General features: G+C 41.9%; 1 protein-coding gene across 4 annotated transcripts in view; it reads left to right on the forward strand.

The window, feature by feature from the left end:
* LOC138287794 (uncharacterized) overlaps nucleotides 1-16,958 on the forward strand; it is a 560,811-nt gene that overhangs the window by 321,694 nt on the left and 222,159 nt on the right. For 3 of the 4 annotated variants that reach the window (XM_069228627.1, XM_069228630.1, XM_069228628.1), the window contains exon 5: nucleotides 2,504-2,610. In XM_069228627.1, the coding sequence (XP_069084728.1) occupies nucleotides 2,504-2,610 (107 nt within the window). The remainder of the gene's footprint in view (nucleotides 1-2,503; nucleotides 2,611-16,958) is intronic. The other variant, XM_069228629.1, reaches the window with a different exon arrangement.

Below are 16,958 nucleotides of genomic sequence, written 5' to 3' on the forward strand. Positions count from 1 at the left end.
GGAGTGCGCTTGATCATTGTTGCCGGATTCACCGCCGGGACCCGGGCTGCTTTCTGTAAAGCGCGAGTGTCGTGCTGTCCCTGGGACCCCCAGGGCACCACCCCATGACAACAAGGAGCAAGCGTGCTCCTACTGTGTCCCCGGGGTGAAGCACACTCTAAGGAGCACCCCTGGGCACAAGCAAGCACCTGTTTGGGTGCTGCTTCACTGTCTGCAGCCCAGGCGGGCCCTTTTTGGTTCTCGAAGCAAGGTGGGGAAGGAAGCTTCATTGGAGGCCTTTGGCTGCTTGAAGGACGGGCGTGGGGGAAGGAGGCCTCATCAGAGGCTCCCCCGTTCCCCTGGGCCCTTAAGTTGTTGCATGATCGTGACGGGCGGGGGAAAGACAGCCTCATCGAAGGCTCCCCCTGACCCCATCGAAGTCCTGATTAAGTTGCAGAGATCACGGGTGGCGAGGAAGCCTAGCTGGAGGCCCCCTATGCCGCAGGTCTCCCTTGGGGCCCCTTAGTGTTGCTGGCTTTGGTCCCCCCTCTGGAGGGTCAGTTGAGGCCCAGGGGGGCCCCCAGAGATTGTGGGCAAAAGGAGGGGCCCATTATAAAACTGGATGGGGTGTGTGCTGCCTCCCTCCCCCAGTATCAATACATGGCCCCTGTTTTTGCACTTAGGAACACCGGGGGCCCCCTTTTCGGCCCCCTTTTCTGGATCTTCTGGGCACACGGTGTGCTGTTTTCATCAGGACAAACAGGTACCTTTGAAAAGGCACATGATTTATAATGTTCCTGGGATGGACATTAATGATTTATATGTTGACCTGTTTTAATGAGGATGTGTTGCATATATGTACTGATGTTCCTGTTATGGGCATGACCTGCTAATATGTGATTTTTCACTTGCCATATGTTTTATAGTGTTCCTTATATGGGTGTTTATGATATTTTTATGACAAGTACATTTGTGTAGTAATATGATTCCTGACTACTGCTTATGTTGCAGACTACTAAGTAACCTGTGTCTTATATGTGACTACTGCTGGTTCTACAGAGTAACTAATGTATAACATTCTGACAACTGCTAAGGTAGCAGGATTTTACTGACATGTTGTGTTTGGTCTAATAATTGTGTTGTGTACAGTACAGTATATTTCCATATACCTTGGTCTTGTGTTTCCTTTGTGGGGGGATAGTGGGCACGTCTGTTGTGTGTGTTGTGCAAACACTTCACACATTGCCTCTGGGATAGGCCTGACTGCTCGTGCCAAGCTACCAAGGGGGTGAGCAGGGGTTATCTTGGACGGGTAACTCCCTTGCCCTGACTATAGTGGGTTGGTTCTGCCTGGCGTAGGAGCATAGCTTAGCCAACCAGAAACCCAATTTCTAACAATTATCATTACTGCCTCAGCATGTAACACTAGGTTGACCTGTCTACTTTCCGCTCTTGTAAGGTTTCTGTTAATTGGGTAGTAGCACTGTGGTATGAGCTGGACAATGTGTCTGGCTCCCTTTGAATGGCCTTTGATTCTGTCATATGTATAGGTTTGGATCTTTCTACCATACTCTTTCCAAATAGATACTGATGCACATACACTTCACTTTGAATCGAGAATAAGCAGGGTAGGCACATGGAAGGAACTGCAATATAAAAGTGAGGACAGATGACGTATACATCTTGAAAAATTAGAGGTCAGACATGGAATTATAGGGAGACATGGATGTACACATGAACGCCAATTCACCAAAATGCCAGGGGTAGTGGAAGTGACCTCACTCGACATTTTATCTTTATCTTCACTCTCACACACACATGTTTACAGATAGACACATATTCACACATAAACACACTCTCTCACATAAACACACTCTCATTCCAAGCATGCACACAACATACACTTAAAAGCGTGTTGTACTTAACTCAGCTGTCAGGGGACATATTTCAGCTAAATGTACTACATTCTCTTTTATACTAATGGTGAGTAATGTAACATTATTCACTATTTGTGTTTTTAAAAGAGGCAGAAAATAAGATAACTGGAGCTATGAGGACGATCACCCCCTGTGTTCCTGCCACTGATTTTGCCATCTCTGAGAGGTTGCAAAAGCAGTGCCAGCCCAGGGGTCCCAAGGGGCAAGTCAGGGGTCGCAGCTGCAACCTCTGGCAACCCCTGGATGACGTCCATTGACGTTGGAGGTGGAAAGAAACAGAAATGGGAACAGAGACAATAAAGTGCAGACTTTGCAGGACATTATGTAAATAAAGATTTCAGTCGGGGGATATGCATTTATCACAATAAAGCTTATGAAAAGAATATTAAAGAAGCATCTTCATTTCTCACAAAAAAATAACTTAAGAATAACTGCTAAGATTTCTGTTATCTTTAATTTTTCGAAAACGTATTATGAAAAGACATACTCGAAGTCCTTTTTTGATTTCGACACACGCATGAGTGTTTCTTCTTAACCTGTCTAAATATATTATTTCAATTTCTTATTATATTTTTCTTCTTTTTTAGAAGACCAGTGATATTTCAAAACTTGTGAATGAACTCAGGGTAGATCTTGATCTGTGTGACAGTGAAGAAATAAGTGAAGATGAGGACCAGGACATCAATACAGCACGGTAGATTTCTAAAATTCCTAAAATGTGCTATACTGAGCTGCAGCACCTAATTAAGAATATCACAGAAGGTGCAGTATTAAATGTTGTCATAAAAGTGTTTTCAACAGCTTATTATTACTGTTGTTGTTTTATTATTGAGAAAAATAATAATAATGATAATTAATTGCTGCTGTATTATTATTCTTGTTATTATAAGTATTCTAAGTAATAATAATAATAATAATAATGTGTTTTATTGATTGCATCAGTATATTATTATTAGTGTTAGTATTATAATTAATAAAGATGATGTTGATGATGATAATGATGATAATAATAATAATAATGATAATAATAATAATGAGTGAAGATAGTGTCAATTATTTCACTGAATATAAATGACTACTGATTTACAGAAATATATATTGAGTGGTGGATAAAAAAAAGTCTTTATTGCCACAAAATATTGTTATGCTGTGTCTTTGACCCATATTTATACTTTTGATGCAAAACTGTGCAAACGCAGTTTTGCATCTAAAAGTATAGCACCGGCTTGCGTCATTCCAGAGCACCAACCGGCGCCAAAGTTATGGAATCCCACAAGCTGGCGCTAAGGGTGGGCTAGAGTCTTGGTTCGGTGGCGGTACAGGGGAAGGGTGTTTTGCCTCAAACAATGAGGCTAGGCTGGTTAGAGGCAAAGAAATGCAGTTAACCAGCCTAGTGTCATTTCCTGATGCACAATCATCCATACCACATGACTCCTGTTTTATAAAAGACAGGTGTCATGCCCACGACCCCAATGGCCAGCACAAGGGACAAGGGTCCCCTGGGTATGGCCATTGCACCTAGTGCCATGTAGAGATGCCCATTTCAGGGCCCACAATGGAACTTTAAAAATATTTAATACTTAACTCTACTTACCGTACTGACCTGGGATGGGGTCCCCCCATCCTCTGGTTTCCCTCTGGTGTGGGAGGGGTGTTCCTGGGGCTTGGGGTGGGCACCTGTGGGCTCTTTCCTTGGTGTTTGACCATGGAAATGGGTCAACAGGTCCCCTAACGCCTGCTCTGACCCAGGTGTTAAATAATGGCGCTGAGCAGGCTTAGCGCCATTATTTAGGCCTGCCTCCCCCGTTCACCATTTTTGCATGGAAGGATAAATAAGGCACTAGGGGCTTTGAGTCATTTTAAAGACGGGAACGCCTACCTTGCATCTCATTGACGCAATGTGGTTTCACACAGCCCAAAAATTACTTTAGCTCCAATATTTTGACACTAGATGGGTCTAGTGTCAAAATATAAATATGGAGTTATGTTTGCGCTGAATATGAGTAAAAACAATAACGCTAATTCAGCACAAACAAGGTATAAATATGCCCCTTTGTTTTTTCTGTTGAGTGGTAGCTTTCTTTCATCATTTACTATCTGTTTATTTCTGTGTCTGCCTGACATTATGTATGACAAGTGAGGCACTTTTGGAGTAAATTATTCAAAAGGCTCTCGCACACATGCCCATCTATTTGGTGTGACCAGTTCTTAATTTGTGCTGGTGTTTGTCAGTGCTTAGCACAGTCTACCACATGGTGGTGGTGTCTATCTTTGAGTGGAGCTAGTCAACAGCATGTTCAATTTACTTTACAAAAAAACATAATTGCAGTGGCCCAGGCCATATTCACAGGGTTGAGTGGCCTGGAATAGTCAAAATGTAATGCTTGTATTGTGTCACGGTTAGAAATTGCCAGATCTGTCAGGGACAGCGGGTAGTGAAAACCAAGGTGGCCACCTGAAACATATATCAGTCCTGGCACTTACATTATTACAAAATAAGCACTAGTGAACACACGTGAGTTACACTTTTGGAGTATAGTTTCACTTGGGTTTTATAATGGCCGAAAAGTAGTAAAATTAGTCAAAAGTCTATATCACTCAAATGTGAAAGTTACCTTTGTGAATCAAGCCCATACTATTTAACAGAATGAGCAAACACAGGGTTTTTAACAAACTCACCAACACCTACTCAGCCAGAGTCTCTTATCAACCACCAATAAAAAAGATAGAAAAATCAAAACAAAGGTTCTTTTCTGTGAATATGAATGATGTTGTTAAATGGGGACTTGCTTAGAAGACGTAGCACAGATGAGAACAAATATCTAAAAAGATCAAAACTGCTACATGCCCCGGTTACACAACATTCCAACACCATCTAATCTAGGTCCTTGCCATTAACATTTGGCCCTGCGCCAAGTCACAGGCTTTCGCCACTCCCCTCAGTGGAGCATTAAAGGCCTAGAAAACGAGTACAGTGACTCTGCAGGTTTTCTTTGGAGACTGCCCTAGACCATCCTCTCATATTGCTTGATTAAATTAATCCCACTGCTTGTGCTCCCCAGCATCGGAAAATAAGCCAAAAACATTAAAATAAAAATATTTTGTCTTCTTCCCATTCTCCATAACATACGATGAATGCACATTGCTTGATTGGGCCATACCATGGGAATCACTCTCAGCCGAAAGAAAAATACCAATACATGGCTCCCAGTTATTTCATCTAACAAGGGTATCTCCTTCAATAATGGCAAGGAGTAACAGTATTGTCTGCACAATGGGGTACAGAGCCATCTATTCTCCATCATACTTTACAATTGTGAGAAAAACTGTAAATGACTTAGCAGGAACATTTTAATGATTTTGGGGTCCCTGGGCCAAATGTATTTTGGAGGCCCCTGATCTAAACTGATTTGATGCAATGATCCAATTCGCACTCTTTCATTGCCTCTTTGACCAGGTCACTGACAGTGCACAGCTGCACCTCTCCAAATTCCAAATGTGTTTTCATCAAATATTCAGGCACCATGACATGTTTTTAATGTTATTGCATAGCAGCAGCTCAATAAATATTACTGCATATAATCTCTGTGACACCCTCTCATTTCTCATATATGAGGTCCTGCTTTGATCTAAAAGAAACATTTTTATGAATTTTGCATGAAACAAACACAACATTTCTCTTCAAAATGTCTGTAACAGACACTCACATCATCTGCATTAAAAATAAATGAAAGGAAAGTGGTATTTAAAACAATCTGAGAATTCTTCAAGTTCATGGAGCAAGTCTCTCTGCAGAACAGAGCTGGCTGCATGGGGTTTGGGGACGGCTGAAAGGCTGGGACCCAAAACCCCAGACTTTTAGATCACTTCTGGATTCAAGAGGAGCCTCTGCCAAGGAGAAGAGCTGAAGAGCTGAGGAGAAGTGCTGCCCCTGCCTGTGACTGTGCTCTTTTGGGCTATCCTGCAGTTGCTGCTTCTGCCTCTGTAAGGGAACAAAGACAGGATTTCGTGTGCATTCCTGTTTGAGAAGAATCTCCAAGGGCTTGAAGTGAGCTAGCCTCCTGTTGTGAAGCCTCAGGGCCATGAAAGACTTCCTCTGCCAGCACCTGGACTCTCTGCTGAGATTCCAGCCCTGCCAAGTGGTGCCCTATCCAGTCCCTGGGCCCCTGAAAGTTAAAGTTGGCAGAACAAGAACTGAAATCCACAAACAGAATGCTGTGCAGGGACAATTTTGATGCACCATCTGCAACGTGGCTGATAAACTACGCTTTGTGGCTAAAATCCACGCTCCATCTGCATTGTGGCTGGGAGATTGACGAATCACAGCTGGAGAAACGACACGCAGCAGCTGCTTGCGGCTGCTGATAATGATGCAAACCCGACACAGGGCGGTTTTCTAACACCGTATGACCAGATTTCTCATGCATCGTCCTTGGGCGTCAAAGTCACCCCGACCCTGCATGGGTTCGAGGTGCCCCATCCGGAAATTGACGCTTCACTCTCTTGCGAGGGAGAAAAACGACACATCACCGACCCGACCGGAGAAGAAACGATGCACGGCCTTCCTTGCGTGGAAGGAATCGATGCATTGCTGGCTTTTCCAAAACACAGTCGCCTGTGTGGCTTTATTTTTTATGCTAACCAGGTACTTTGTGTTAAAACAACCATTCCATTGTTTTCTATGGAGTAAGACTCTTAGGGGGTTATTACAACTTTGGAGGAGGTGTTAATCCGTCCCAAAAGTGACGGTAAAGTGACGGATATACCACCAGCCATATTACGAGTCCATTATAGCCTATGGAACTCGTAATACGGCTGGTGGTATATCCGTCACTTTACCGTCACTTTTGGGACAGATTAACACCTCCTCCAAAGTTGTAATAACTCCCTTATTCCTTTTAAAATTCATATCTTGACTTGTGTGTGATGGACTTTTGACATTTTGGTCTTGTTTGATTTAGATAAAAATTGCCTATTTTTCTAAACTGGTGGGGTGTCCATTTTGTAGTGTTTTCACTGTATTAATGTGTGTGTTGGTACAAATACTTTACACATTGCTTCTGTGTTAAGCCTGCCTGCTCATGCCAAGCTACCAAGCGGGTGAGTGGGGGTTAACCAGGTGTGTTTCTCCTTTGCCCTGACTAGAGTGAGGGTCCTTGCTTGGACAGGGGATAACCAGACTGCCAACCAAAGACTCAATTTCTAACACTACTCAAATTAATATTGTGTGCATTTGTATGTGGATTAAGTAGACTAGTAACATCACAGGGGTTCTAGAAATATTGGATGAAATAATCAGCTATTGTTACTGGCTCACAGACTGTACGATTGTTCTATTATTGTGGCTAAAACTGTGATACGTATGTTGATATTGGGTAAATTGCTTGCTGCGGCCATGTCTTTGATATAACTTATTCTGTGGTGTGGTTGTATGTTCATTTTCCCATACATTAATTTTCCACTCCCATCTTCCAACCTAAAATAGACACTCAAATTAAGGTTTAAATTTAAAAATCACCTGGGACACCAGTATGCACTTTATCTTGCACTTCACGTTGTTTCTTTGATCAATACAGAATGTAGTGTCTCTACTTGTTGTGACACAGAATCACATATGGTTACACTTTAAACATTATTAAACATTGTAAATATGTTACCTCTTACTGATGTCATGTTTGTATTAATGAATGCCAACTTTGATAAAGCACGAAGCTCTATACTTAACCTGCTTAAGGGGTGACACACTTGCCTGCTCAGGTCCCAATGTAAAAATGTTGCAAAAATGAAATCCACGTAGAACCAGAATGCGCAAAGTGAAGAAAACCTGTAAATAGACCAAACATGAAGAGCATCCTGGAGTTTTCTGTAAGATGAAAAACAATTGTAGCTGTACAGACCTATGTGTATTCCCCATAATAATAATCGACTTGCTGGAAGAAAAGTCCCACTTATAATTATTAGTATGAAAGGTATGTCAATGAACAGGATTACATCTGTCCTTTAAACAATTAAAGTGAGAAATATAGGGCTAGATTTACTTAAAGATTTTGGCGTTCAAAGCAGCAAATCAACAAGGTTGCGACAGCAATATGATGCTGTACCACGCACTAAACCGTTTTTGTGAACCAGAAAAGCATTTCTAACTAGTAATAGGCGTTTTGCAAATCCGTTCAAAGTGCACCTAGGAGAGGAGAGAAAGGGGCATCTCCTCCTAATTCTGATCACGTTGCTATCCATCAGCGAATTGCAACTGCAACCATTTAAAAGGTACTGACATCTGCAAGGGGGTTATAACTGAAAAGGGAGTCAGCAAAGAGAATAGCAACCCCCTTTAATAATCATGTTGGGCATCCTCAGATTGTAGAGGCCATTTGGGAAAGTCAGTGCAAGGTGTTTCTTGAAGGCCAAAGTCCCTAGATTTGCATCCAGTCACAGGGATTGTCAATTGCAACCTGTCTGATTAATCGTCATTAAAGATGTAATTTTGAGACCCCCTGCGAATGTACATTTGCAATGTAACCTATTAGTACACAGGTTGTATAGCAAACTGCGTATCCATTTACAAACTAGTCCATGTGCAAATTGCACATACTTGTTTGGGAATGGTTTAAGTACAATGGGCCAATTGGGTTCAGCTCTTCAGAACTAGGGGCCAGATGTAGGAAAAAAGCAAATTGCGACTTGCAATTTGCGAGTCTGTGCGACTCGCAAATTGCAAGTCGCAATTTGCTATGCAGAAAGGTGTCTCAGACACCTTCTGCAACTCGCAATGGGGTCGCAAAGACCCACCTCATAAATATTTATGAGGTGGGTCGCAGTTTGCGACCCCATTGCGAGTATGGGCACTCACGGGGATGGTGGCCTGCTGGAGACAACAGACCACCATGTCCGTGACTGCTTTTTAATAAAGCAGTTTTTTTTTTTCTATCTGCAGCCCGTTTTCCTTAAAGGAAAACGAGCTGCACTTAGAAAAAAAACCGAAACCTTTTGTTTCGGTATTTTTCAGAGCAGGCAGTGGTCCATAGGACCACTACCTGCTCTGAAAAATAGTTTTTGTGATCATTCACAAAGGGGAAGGGGTCCCCTGGGGACCCCTTCCCGTTTGCGAATGGGTTACCATCCACTTCAAGTGGATGGTAACAGCGATTTCATTTGCGACCGCTTTCGCGGGCGCAAATGAAATTGCATAGCATTGCGAGTCGCAAATAGGAAGGGAACACCCCTTCCTATTTGCGAGTCGGAAATGCATTTTGCGAGTCGGATCCGACTCGCAAAATGCATTTCTGCATAGCAGAGAGGCTTTTGCGCCTCGCAAACGGCGTTTTTCGCCGTTTGCGAGGCGCAAACCCTTTGCTACATCTGGCCCTAGATTTCCCTGAAATAAACGGTAATTAGGGGAAAGGAGATATTTATGTTACTATGTTTATTTCTTAACTGATTAGACTCTACTGCACAGACGTAGGAATCTTTCTGCCTGCTATCACGCATTATGAGCTACAGACTTTTTTAGAAAGTGAATTACAGCAAACTTCATAAAATGTTTTGCAACAAGCTTCATATTATTCTGTTAAGATTTAACTTACAGATTCTGCATGTATTCTATATGCAGCTGTATGATCTCTTTCCAGTGGCAGAGCAGGAGATCCAAGCCCTGTTCATAGGTCAGGTAGAGTGGCATTCCCAGCAGGGATGCTGATTCACCAAACTACAAAGAGCACAGAGTTTCCACACCCGATTTCGCATATGCAGGATGAGTGGACTCTATTTTACTGGCCAATAAACTTTGTGAGGATGTGCATCCCAGTCCGGCCCCTGACCTCCAACTGACCCCCTGATAAAGCTTGTCCCCTCCCATTCGACATTCCACTCTTCCTTCTGTCACTCTCCCACTCACTTCCCTTTCCTGCCCAACACTGACATTCTCTGCCCTATTTACCATCTGCACAGACAAGTGGTAAATGGTAGTGTTGATCTGCATGCCTTTTAAAATCTGAATACTTTGCAAAATTTGACCGAGAAAAACTGGGTCCACATTATTTTTTCCCATTATCGAGGATTACATTTATAATAGACAGGTTTAGCAGTGGGAAATGTTATTTTCATGTACATGGTACCACATAGTACCCCCACATCTAAATCCGGAACACTTGCGGTTGAGCAGCAAATATTTAAGCTTTGATAATGTTGAGATCATGAATTGTCAGGAATAAAACACCCTTTGCTATATGTTAAAAGGATATTTCAAGTGACCTTGGAGGTCCATCACTTTATAAAGTAACTGAGCCTTCTACTTCGTGTCTCTATATTGCCAAGGCAATCCTCAGTAACTTGAAATATCCTTATATTCAGAATAGGAGGTACTCTATCCAATAAATTATATATATTTGAGGATTGTAAACATGAAAAATCCAAACGTGCATTGTACGGTTTCTATCATATTCCCATCTCACTCGCCATCTCATCCTGATTTCTATAATCCAGTTTCAAATTGCCTAAAAAACACAATTCTGTTTTATGCACACTACCTCATGTTTGAGAAACTCCTGACAAAAAAATGTTCTCTGTAAATTTATCAGTCTCTCCTGGTTTTTAGATCCATTTACGTAATACCCTGGATAGAGTCAAGTCACCAGCCAGAATAGCTGCAGAATGGGGGGTCAGAATGTGTAGGACTTTTTCTTACAGGGTTTCCTCCTTCTCATTGAGCAGGTTGTTGATGTTACTGGGGCTGTCAGCTCTTATTTGCTAATATTGTCCAAAAGGCCTTTTAGTTGTTCTCAGTGTTTCTATGTATTCGACATCTTCCGCGGTGGATTTATTTAATGTTGCACTTCTGGAGCCCGCCTTGTAGATACCGTGAAATAATTGCAGTTTCATTGTTGGTTAATGGGAGACATTCACAGAATGGAGCTGCATGCTGCCCATCTACAGTGCTCCTTATTAACACTCACTGGAAAAGAATATTAGAAAGATCACCATGGAAACCAGTCCTTCAGGTACCAGACAGCTACTTGATATATTCTGAAGAAAATAATGACTCCAAGAGAGGGCTCTGCCTCCTTTTAATGGCTGGATTCCCCTGGGGTGTCTCATCATGTACAGAAGGCATTTTTCCGAACCTGTTGAGCAGTCTTAGCTCACCTCGCCACTACTGCTGTAATAAAGGAACTATTGTTTCTTCAATAGATCCACCATTCGCCTTCAAGAAACGTGTGCACGATCAACTTGGTAAACATTTGAATTACAATTTAGATCTAGGGTTTAGATCACCGGTCCCCATTACATTAGATTGTAAGAAATACCGTAATATAATCCGACTACTGTGCCAAGCTAAATTTACAAATGGGTCTCCATGGAAGTGTACAGATATATGATTTATTTTGGGAGAAGGGGTGAAGGAAAGCAGTTGTGTTTGTTTCAGACTACAGGACAAAATTTAATATATAGCAATAAATATAGGTTCTTGTGTACAAAAGCTACTTGTAGTGGTAAAGCCTATGATACACCCAACCTCAGACTTTCCGACCATAAATTGCAATCTACTGCAGTTATTTCACAAGTCAGAAATGCATTTCCAACTGGCAAAGTAACTTTTGTAAGCCATTTAGAATTATATCAAGACAGAGTGAAAAGGGTTTTTATTCATCCATTTGAGATTTGGAATGCAGAGTATCCATGTTTCTGTCATAACCATGGTCTCAAATCATTGGTTACCAAAACCCGAAATGGGATGGTAACTGATTTGCAAAGGGGAAGTCTGCTGCAGAAACTGTTGGTCTAATTTAGGGATGAACACAACAATAGTTGTTTATTATTTCAATATTGAAGTTACTAATACCTGGCACCAAAGCCATTCTTATAGCCTAGGGGCCAGGAATACTCTAAATCATCACACTTGTCACAGTGTGATGGTTAGTAGTTGTGCTGGTACTGTCATTAGTAGCACTGACAAGGGCAATAAGTGGTGCAAGCCGCAGTTGCTTCCTGACAAGGACCCTGGTGCTTACCTTTTTACAAATTGCGCTCTGGAGGAAACTGTCCCTTTGTGAAATATTGCCCCTAGATAGCCCTGGCAGGCAGCCTGGGGAGCAGACATTGTTCCAGGAGACCTCTGCATCCTCCCCCCCATGTTTTTCCAGGGGAAGCTAGTTCTTCTGGTTACCAATTGTTCTTAGTGTGCTGTCTGCATATTACGTTATGTGATACCTTGAGTGATGAGCACCGGTTTCCATAACCACAGCACATCCATTAGTGAACAGAGGTTTAAGAAAGCACTACTTTAGTTGGTGTATTGAGAATGTAGCACAATTGCCAAAACTACACTCTCATCCTTTTCAGATTTTTGCATTACACTGCAGAGTGGAGGATATGGGTCTACAGATACTCACTTGCTGCCAGTAAACACCCCTAGTGGTTTGTTTTTTTGTGGTCGCTACTGGGCAGGTATAGTTAGAATTGCTTTTCCATAGAAAAGGCACTTTTGGGTTTGCAAATAACATCAGCACTGTTTGATGAGTCTTCACAAAACCTTCTAAAAAAGCGAATTCAGTTCAGCTCCTTCCTAGAAATTGTCAGGGTGAACCATCGAGCGGGGCTGAGAAAAAAGGGGGGCCCAAAAGCCACGTTCCCCATGCATTTTCCAAAGACTTCTTTAAGCAGCTCAACTGCAATAATTGTTGAATGGAATTACGACAAATTTAGCATCCTGTCCTGAGACTGTGCTTTTTGTGATTTGGTCTAACTCTGCAGAGTAGTTTTTGAAAAATTAAGGTACAAAAATATTTGTATATCTGGACAGTTGGGTTTCAAGGACTGTGGCAAGAGTCTCCTGGGAGTGCCAGTTTAATAATAGAGTGTTCTGATTTACCCAGGGAGCTTTTCTTCCATTGAGCCAATCTGGTCCTGTGTGAGGGACTGCTCTGAGTGGCTGCCAGCAACATAAGAAAAATATTGCTGGCAGCCATAACAGGAATCATGGACCTAGTACCCTGTATGGAACATAATACATAATACAAGGGGGCAGGGTAAGGATACCTTGCCTCCCTACACCCTGTGGGGCGGACTCAGAAGACCCCTCAGGGCCAAAATCATAATATAGCAGCTTTCGCTGCAATCCCATGGAACTCTTGTGAGATCGTGGCAAAAACAGAAAAAAAGGTAGTCACCATTTTTTAGTAGCTATATAGGGAGGGGGGGTGAGTAGGATCCCCGTCCCTGAGCCTAATTTGAGCCCTGGGGACCCTTGGGGCTGGATAAATGATTTAAGAGGTGGGATGCATGAGACCCTCATCCCAGAGCCATTTTCTGCCCCATGAACCCCATCCATAGGGGTCTAATTTGTATATATAAAGGGGAGGGGTGTGCTTGGCCCTCCTGAGTTTGGACCATGTGCCAACCTCACGCAGTGTGGGGTTAGCTGCCTGAGAAGGGGGTTACCAACACACTGCTGTGCATGGCTAAGACTGTGGGTAGCATGGTGTGGCTGTCTGCAGGAGGTTGGCCATGCATGGTGAGGGGTTGTCTTTATGCATGGTAATAACTTATTTTTTACTTTAAAAAACATAGAAATTCACTGAAAAAAACTAAAGGTTCAAGTAAGGTAATATTAGGTGTGATAACAAGCTCTTATTTTTTATTTTTTTTTAAACCTTAGAAATTCACTGATAAAAAAAGGTTAAACTCATGTTATAGTTAGGTTTAATATGTCAGTGACAACAATAATGTTTTGAATGCAAAAAACACAGTAGTTCACCAGTTTCAGCAAGTAGTACTAGCTATAACTTGCGCACCCACCATGCAGTGCTTCGGACCTTACATATTACATCACTCATGACATGTTCTATGACATCATGTATTACATCACCAATGATATCTCAAATGACATCACTGATGACATTACCCAATGTTCTTTTGTACATATTACTCTATAAATGAATAAGGCATTAGAGGTCTGAAATTTAGTATAAAATAGCTCAGAATAATATGAAGCATCATTAATGCCACCACACATACAACTGCCTTAGGTGAACCAAGCTTGTGATATATGCAACATTTAGCCTATACCATATACTTCATAGTTAGTCAAGTTCATATTAGCAATGAATCACAGATATGTGGATAATCTTTCCTGCACACAGTGTTCAATCTACATGAAGCTGTTAAGGGAAAACCAGTTTCCTCCAGATACTGTTACGTAACTAATGCTCTACTGCGAACAACCTTTTCCTTTTATCAAACCCTTCACGGTCACCAAACCTACAGTGAGAAATGGCATGATTATGACTAGAGTAGTAGGTACATCTAACTAGAATAACTCACAACAAAAATATGCTGGTGTAAGTTAATAACTGAAAGGGAAACAAAATAACACATTTAGTTATACCTCTCCTCATGGCACAATGTACAGCGTTGATTCATCGAGATAGAGCAGTCACCATCTTCCAGCATCGGTTGACAACAGCATCAGGATAGTGCAGAACAAGGGCTGCACATAAGACAGATCAGTAGATCAGAATTAGTTGGCCTAATTAGTACTGAACCACATAACAGAATAGTGCAGTTAAGACTATGATGAGAAAACTCACCAGGGAACTTAAAGAATAACAGAATGTGAGAGAGCAGACTTAAGAAGACATAAACTGACTCTAAGAAGTTCTCAAGACAGACTGACTTCAAGCAGGTTCAGAAGGAAACTGACTTCAATTTCAAAATTCTTCACTAATTAAAATAACCAAAATCCATCTGATTGGTCCTTCAGGTGGGCACATACTGGGTGTCAGTTTTAGCATTCAATCACAGTGGATTGCATCACCAATTTTGCAACTTTCAGAAAACTTCTCAGTAAAAGTGCGTTGTCATCTTCCTCCGGTTACATGGTTCTGCCAAAATATTACTTTTTCTAATAATTTGCAACTCACAGTTCCTTTCACATCACAAACTAAACTCATATTCTTTCACATGAGTGCTGTGACTTCCTGCTACATTAGACAGCTAGAATAAATATTGTTAAATTATTGCATCTAAAACATGTCTCTTGCCTACAAAACATTATGACATTCAACATTACATTAGCAGCCTAGGGAAAAAATTCATGTTCGAGGGGGCAGAATAAATAAGTTATTTTCCATAACTGCTTGCAAAATGAATCTTCTTCTTCGGGCCTAGGCAAGTCAAGGAAGCCTAATACACATTAATACAATTAATACATTATTGAAACCTATTGCGCACCCAAATATTCAAATCAGATATGCAAAGCTAATTATTTTTCTAAAACATCATCCATGTTATGTCAAAGCACTTTTAAACATGTATTTATTTTCTAAACACATAGGGGGTCATTCTGACCCTGGCGGCCGACCGCGGGAGCACCGCCAACAGGCTGGCGGTGCTCCCGAGGGCATTCTGACCGCGGCGGTTCAGCCGCGGTCAGAAAGGGTAAACCGGCGGTCTCCCGCCGGTTTACCGCTGCCCCATTGAATCCTCCATGGCGGCGGAGCGCGCTCCGCCGCCATGGGGATTCAGACACCCCCTACCGCCATCCTGTTCATGGCGGGAAACCCGCCATGAACAGGATGGCGGTAGGGGGTGCCGCGGGGCCCCTGGGGGCCCCTGCAGTGCCCATGCCAATGGCATGGGCACTGCAGGGGCCCCCGTAAGAGGGCCCCGCAAAGTATTTCAGTTTCTGCTTTGCAGACACTGAAATACGCGACGGGTGCAACTGCACCCGTCGCACCCCTGCAACTACGCCGGCTCAATTCTGAGCCGGCGTCCTCGTTGCAGGGGCATTTCTGCTGGGCCGGCGGGCGCTCTTTCGGAGAGCGCCCGCCGGCCCAGCGGAAATGTTTAAATGGCCGCCGCGGTATTTTGACCGCGGTGCGGTCATTTCACGGCGGTACCTTGGCGGACGGCCTCCGCCGTCCGCCAAGGTTAAAATCACCCCCATAATTCACTATGAAATCCATTTATTTCAAAGTAAGTGTGTTTCATTTAAATTCAGTTAATACTCAATACATTTTATTTCTACTGTTTCTACTTGAAAATTATACTTTAAGGTTAATATTTATTAATAATTCACTCATTTATGAATTCAAAATGTTTTCATGTTAAACATGGTGTTAAAATGCGATTCGAAGGCGCAACTGTCCACCACAATTTAAATGTGCACATTTTCATTTCACGTTAATTTTCTGTTAGGCCCTTAAAATACAGGTTTATTAGCTGCCATGTGCTACTTCTATACCTCTAATTCATTGATAATACATGAACTCTCTCAATAGGTTAGTATCTGGTGCACACAGTCTTCTTTGCTATGTGGAAATTGTCTTGCAGAGACGATTCTGTCAAAAAACACACAGCTGCTTCAATACTACTTTGTAAAATCTTTGCCTGTTGGAAACGTTTTCTCAGAACCAATATACTTGTGTGGATCATACTGAACACAAGTTGTTAACTGTCACCTGCACACAGAGTTAATCTTGAATACAAAGATCTTAAACACATTCAATACCTCTGCACATCTATGATGCATTAGGAGCACATGTGTTTTGTAAACACTCACACCCATTGGCTGGACACATGCTCTACAAAATTAGGCAGAGACGTAATATGGTACTTACCCGCCACTATGTAAACTATAAAACAAGGTAACACATTTATTGGATGAGGTAATCAGTACTGTCATCAGTGATATCATCAACGATGTCATTTAATATATCAGTGATGTCATAAATAATGTCATAGAACATGCCACGAGTGATGTTATATGGGAGGTTCTAAGCAGTGCATGACGGGGTCCCACGTTATAGTTAGCTCTTTGTGGTCATTTGTGGTCTTGCGTGGTCTCTTTGCAGTCTCTTTGTGGTCTTTTTTCTTTTGTGGTCTTTTGAGTTCAAAACTTTAAAGCTGTCATGTTGCACTGATATATTCACCTAATTATATTGACACTTTAACCTTTGTTTTTTTCAGTAAATATATAATATATATTATGTATATAAATATATGTATGCTTATATATGTATATATATATATATATATATATGTATA

This window comes from Pleurodeles waltl, chromosome 4_1 (assembly GCF_031143425.1).
Source record: "Pleurodeles waltl isolate 20211129_DDA chromosome 4_1, aPleWal1.hap1.20221129, whole genome shotgun sequence".
NCBI classification, from domain to species: Eukaryota; Metazoa; Chordata; class Amphibia; order Caudata; family Salamandridae; genus Pleurodeles; species Pleurodeles waltl.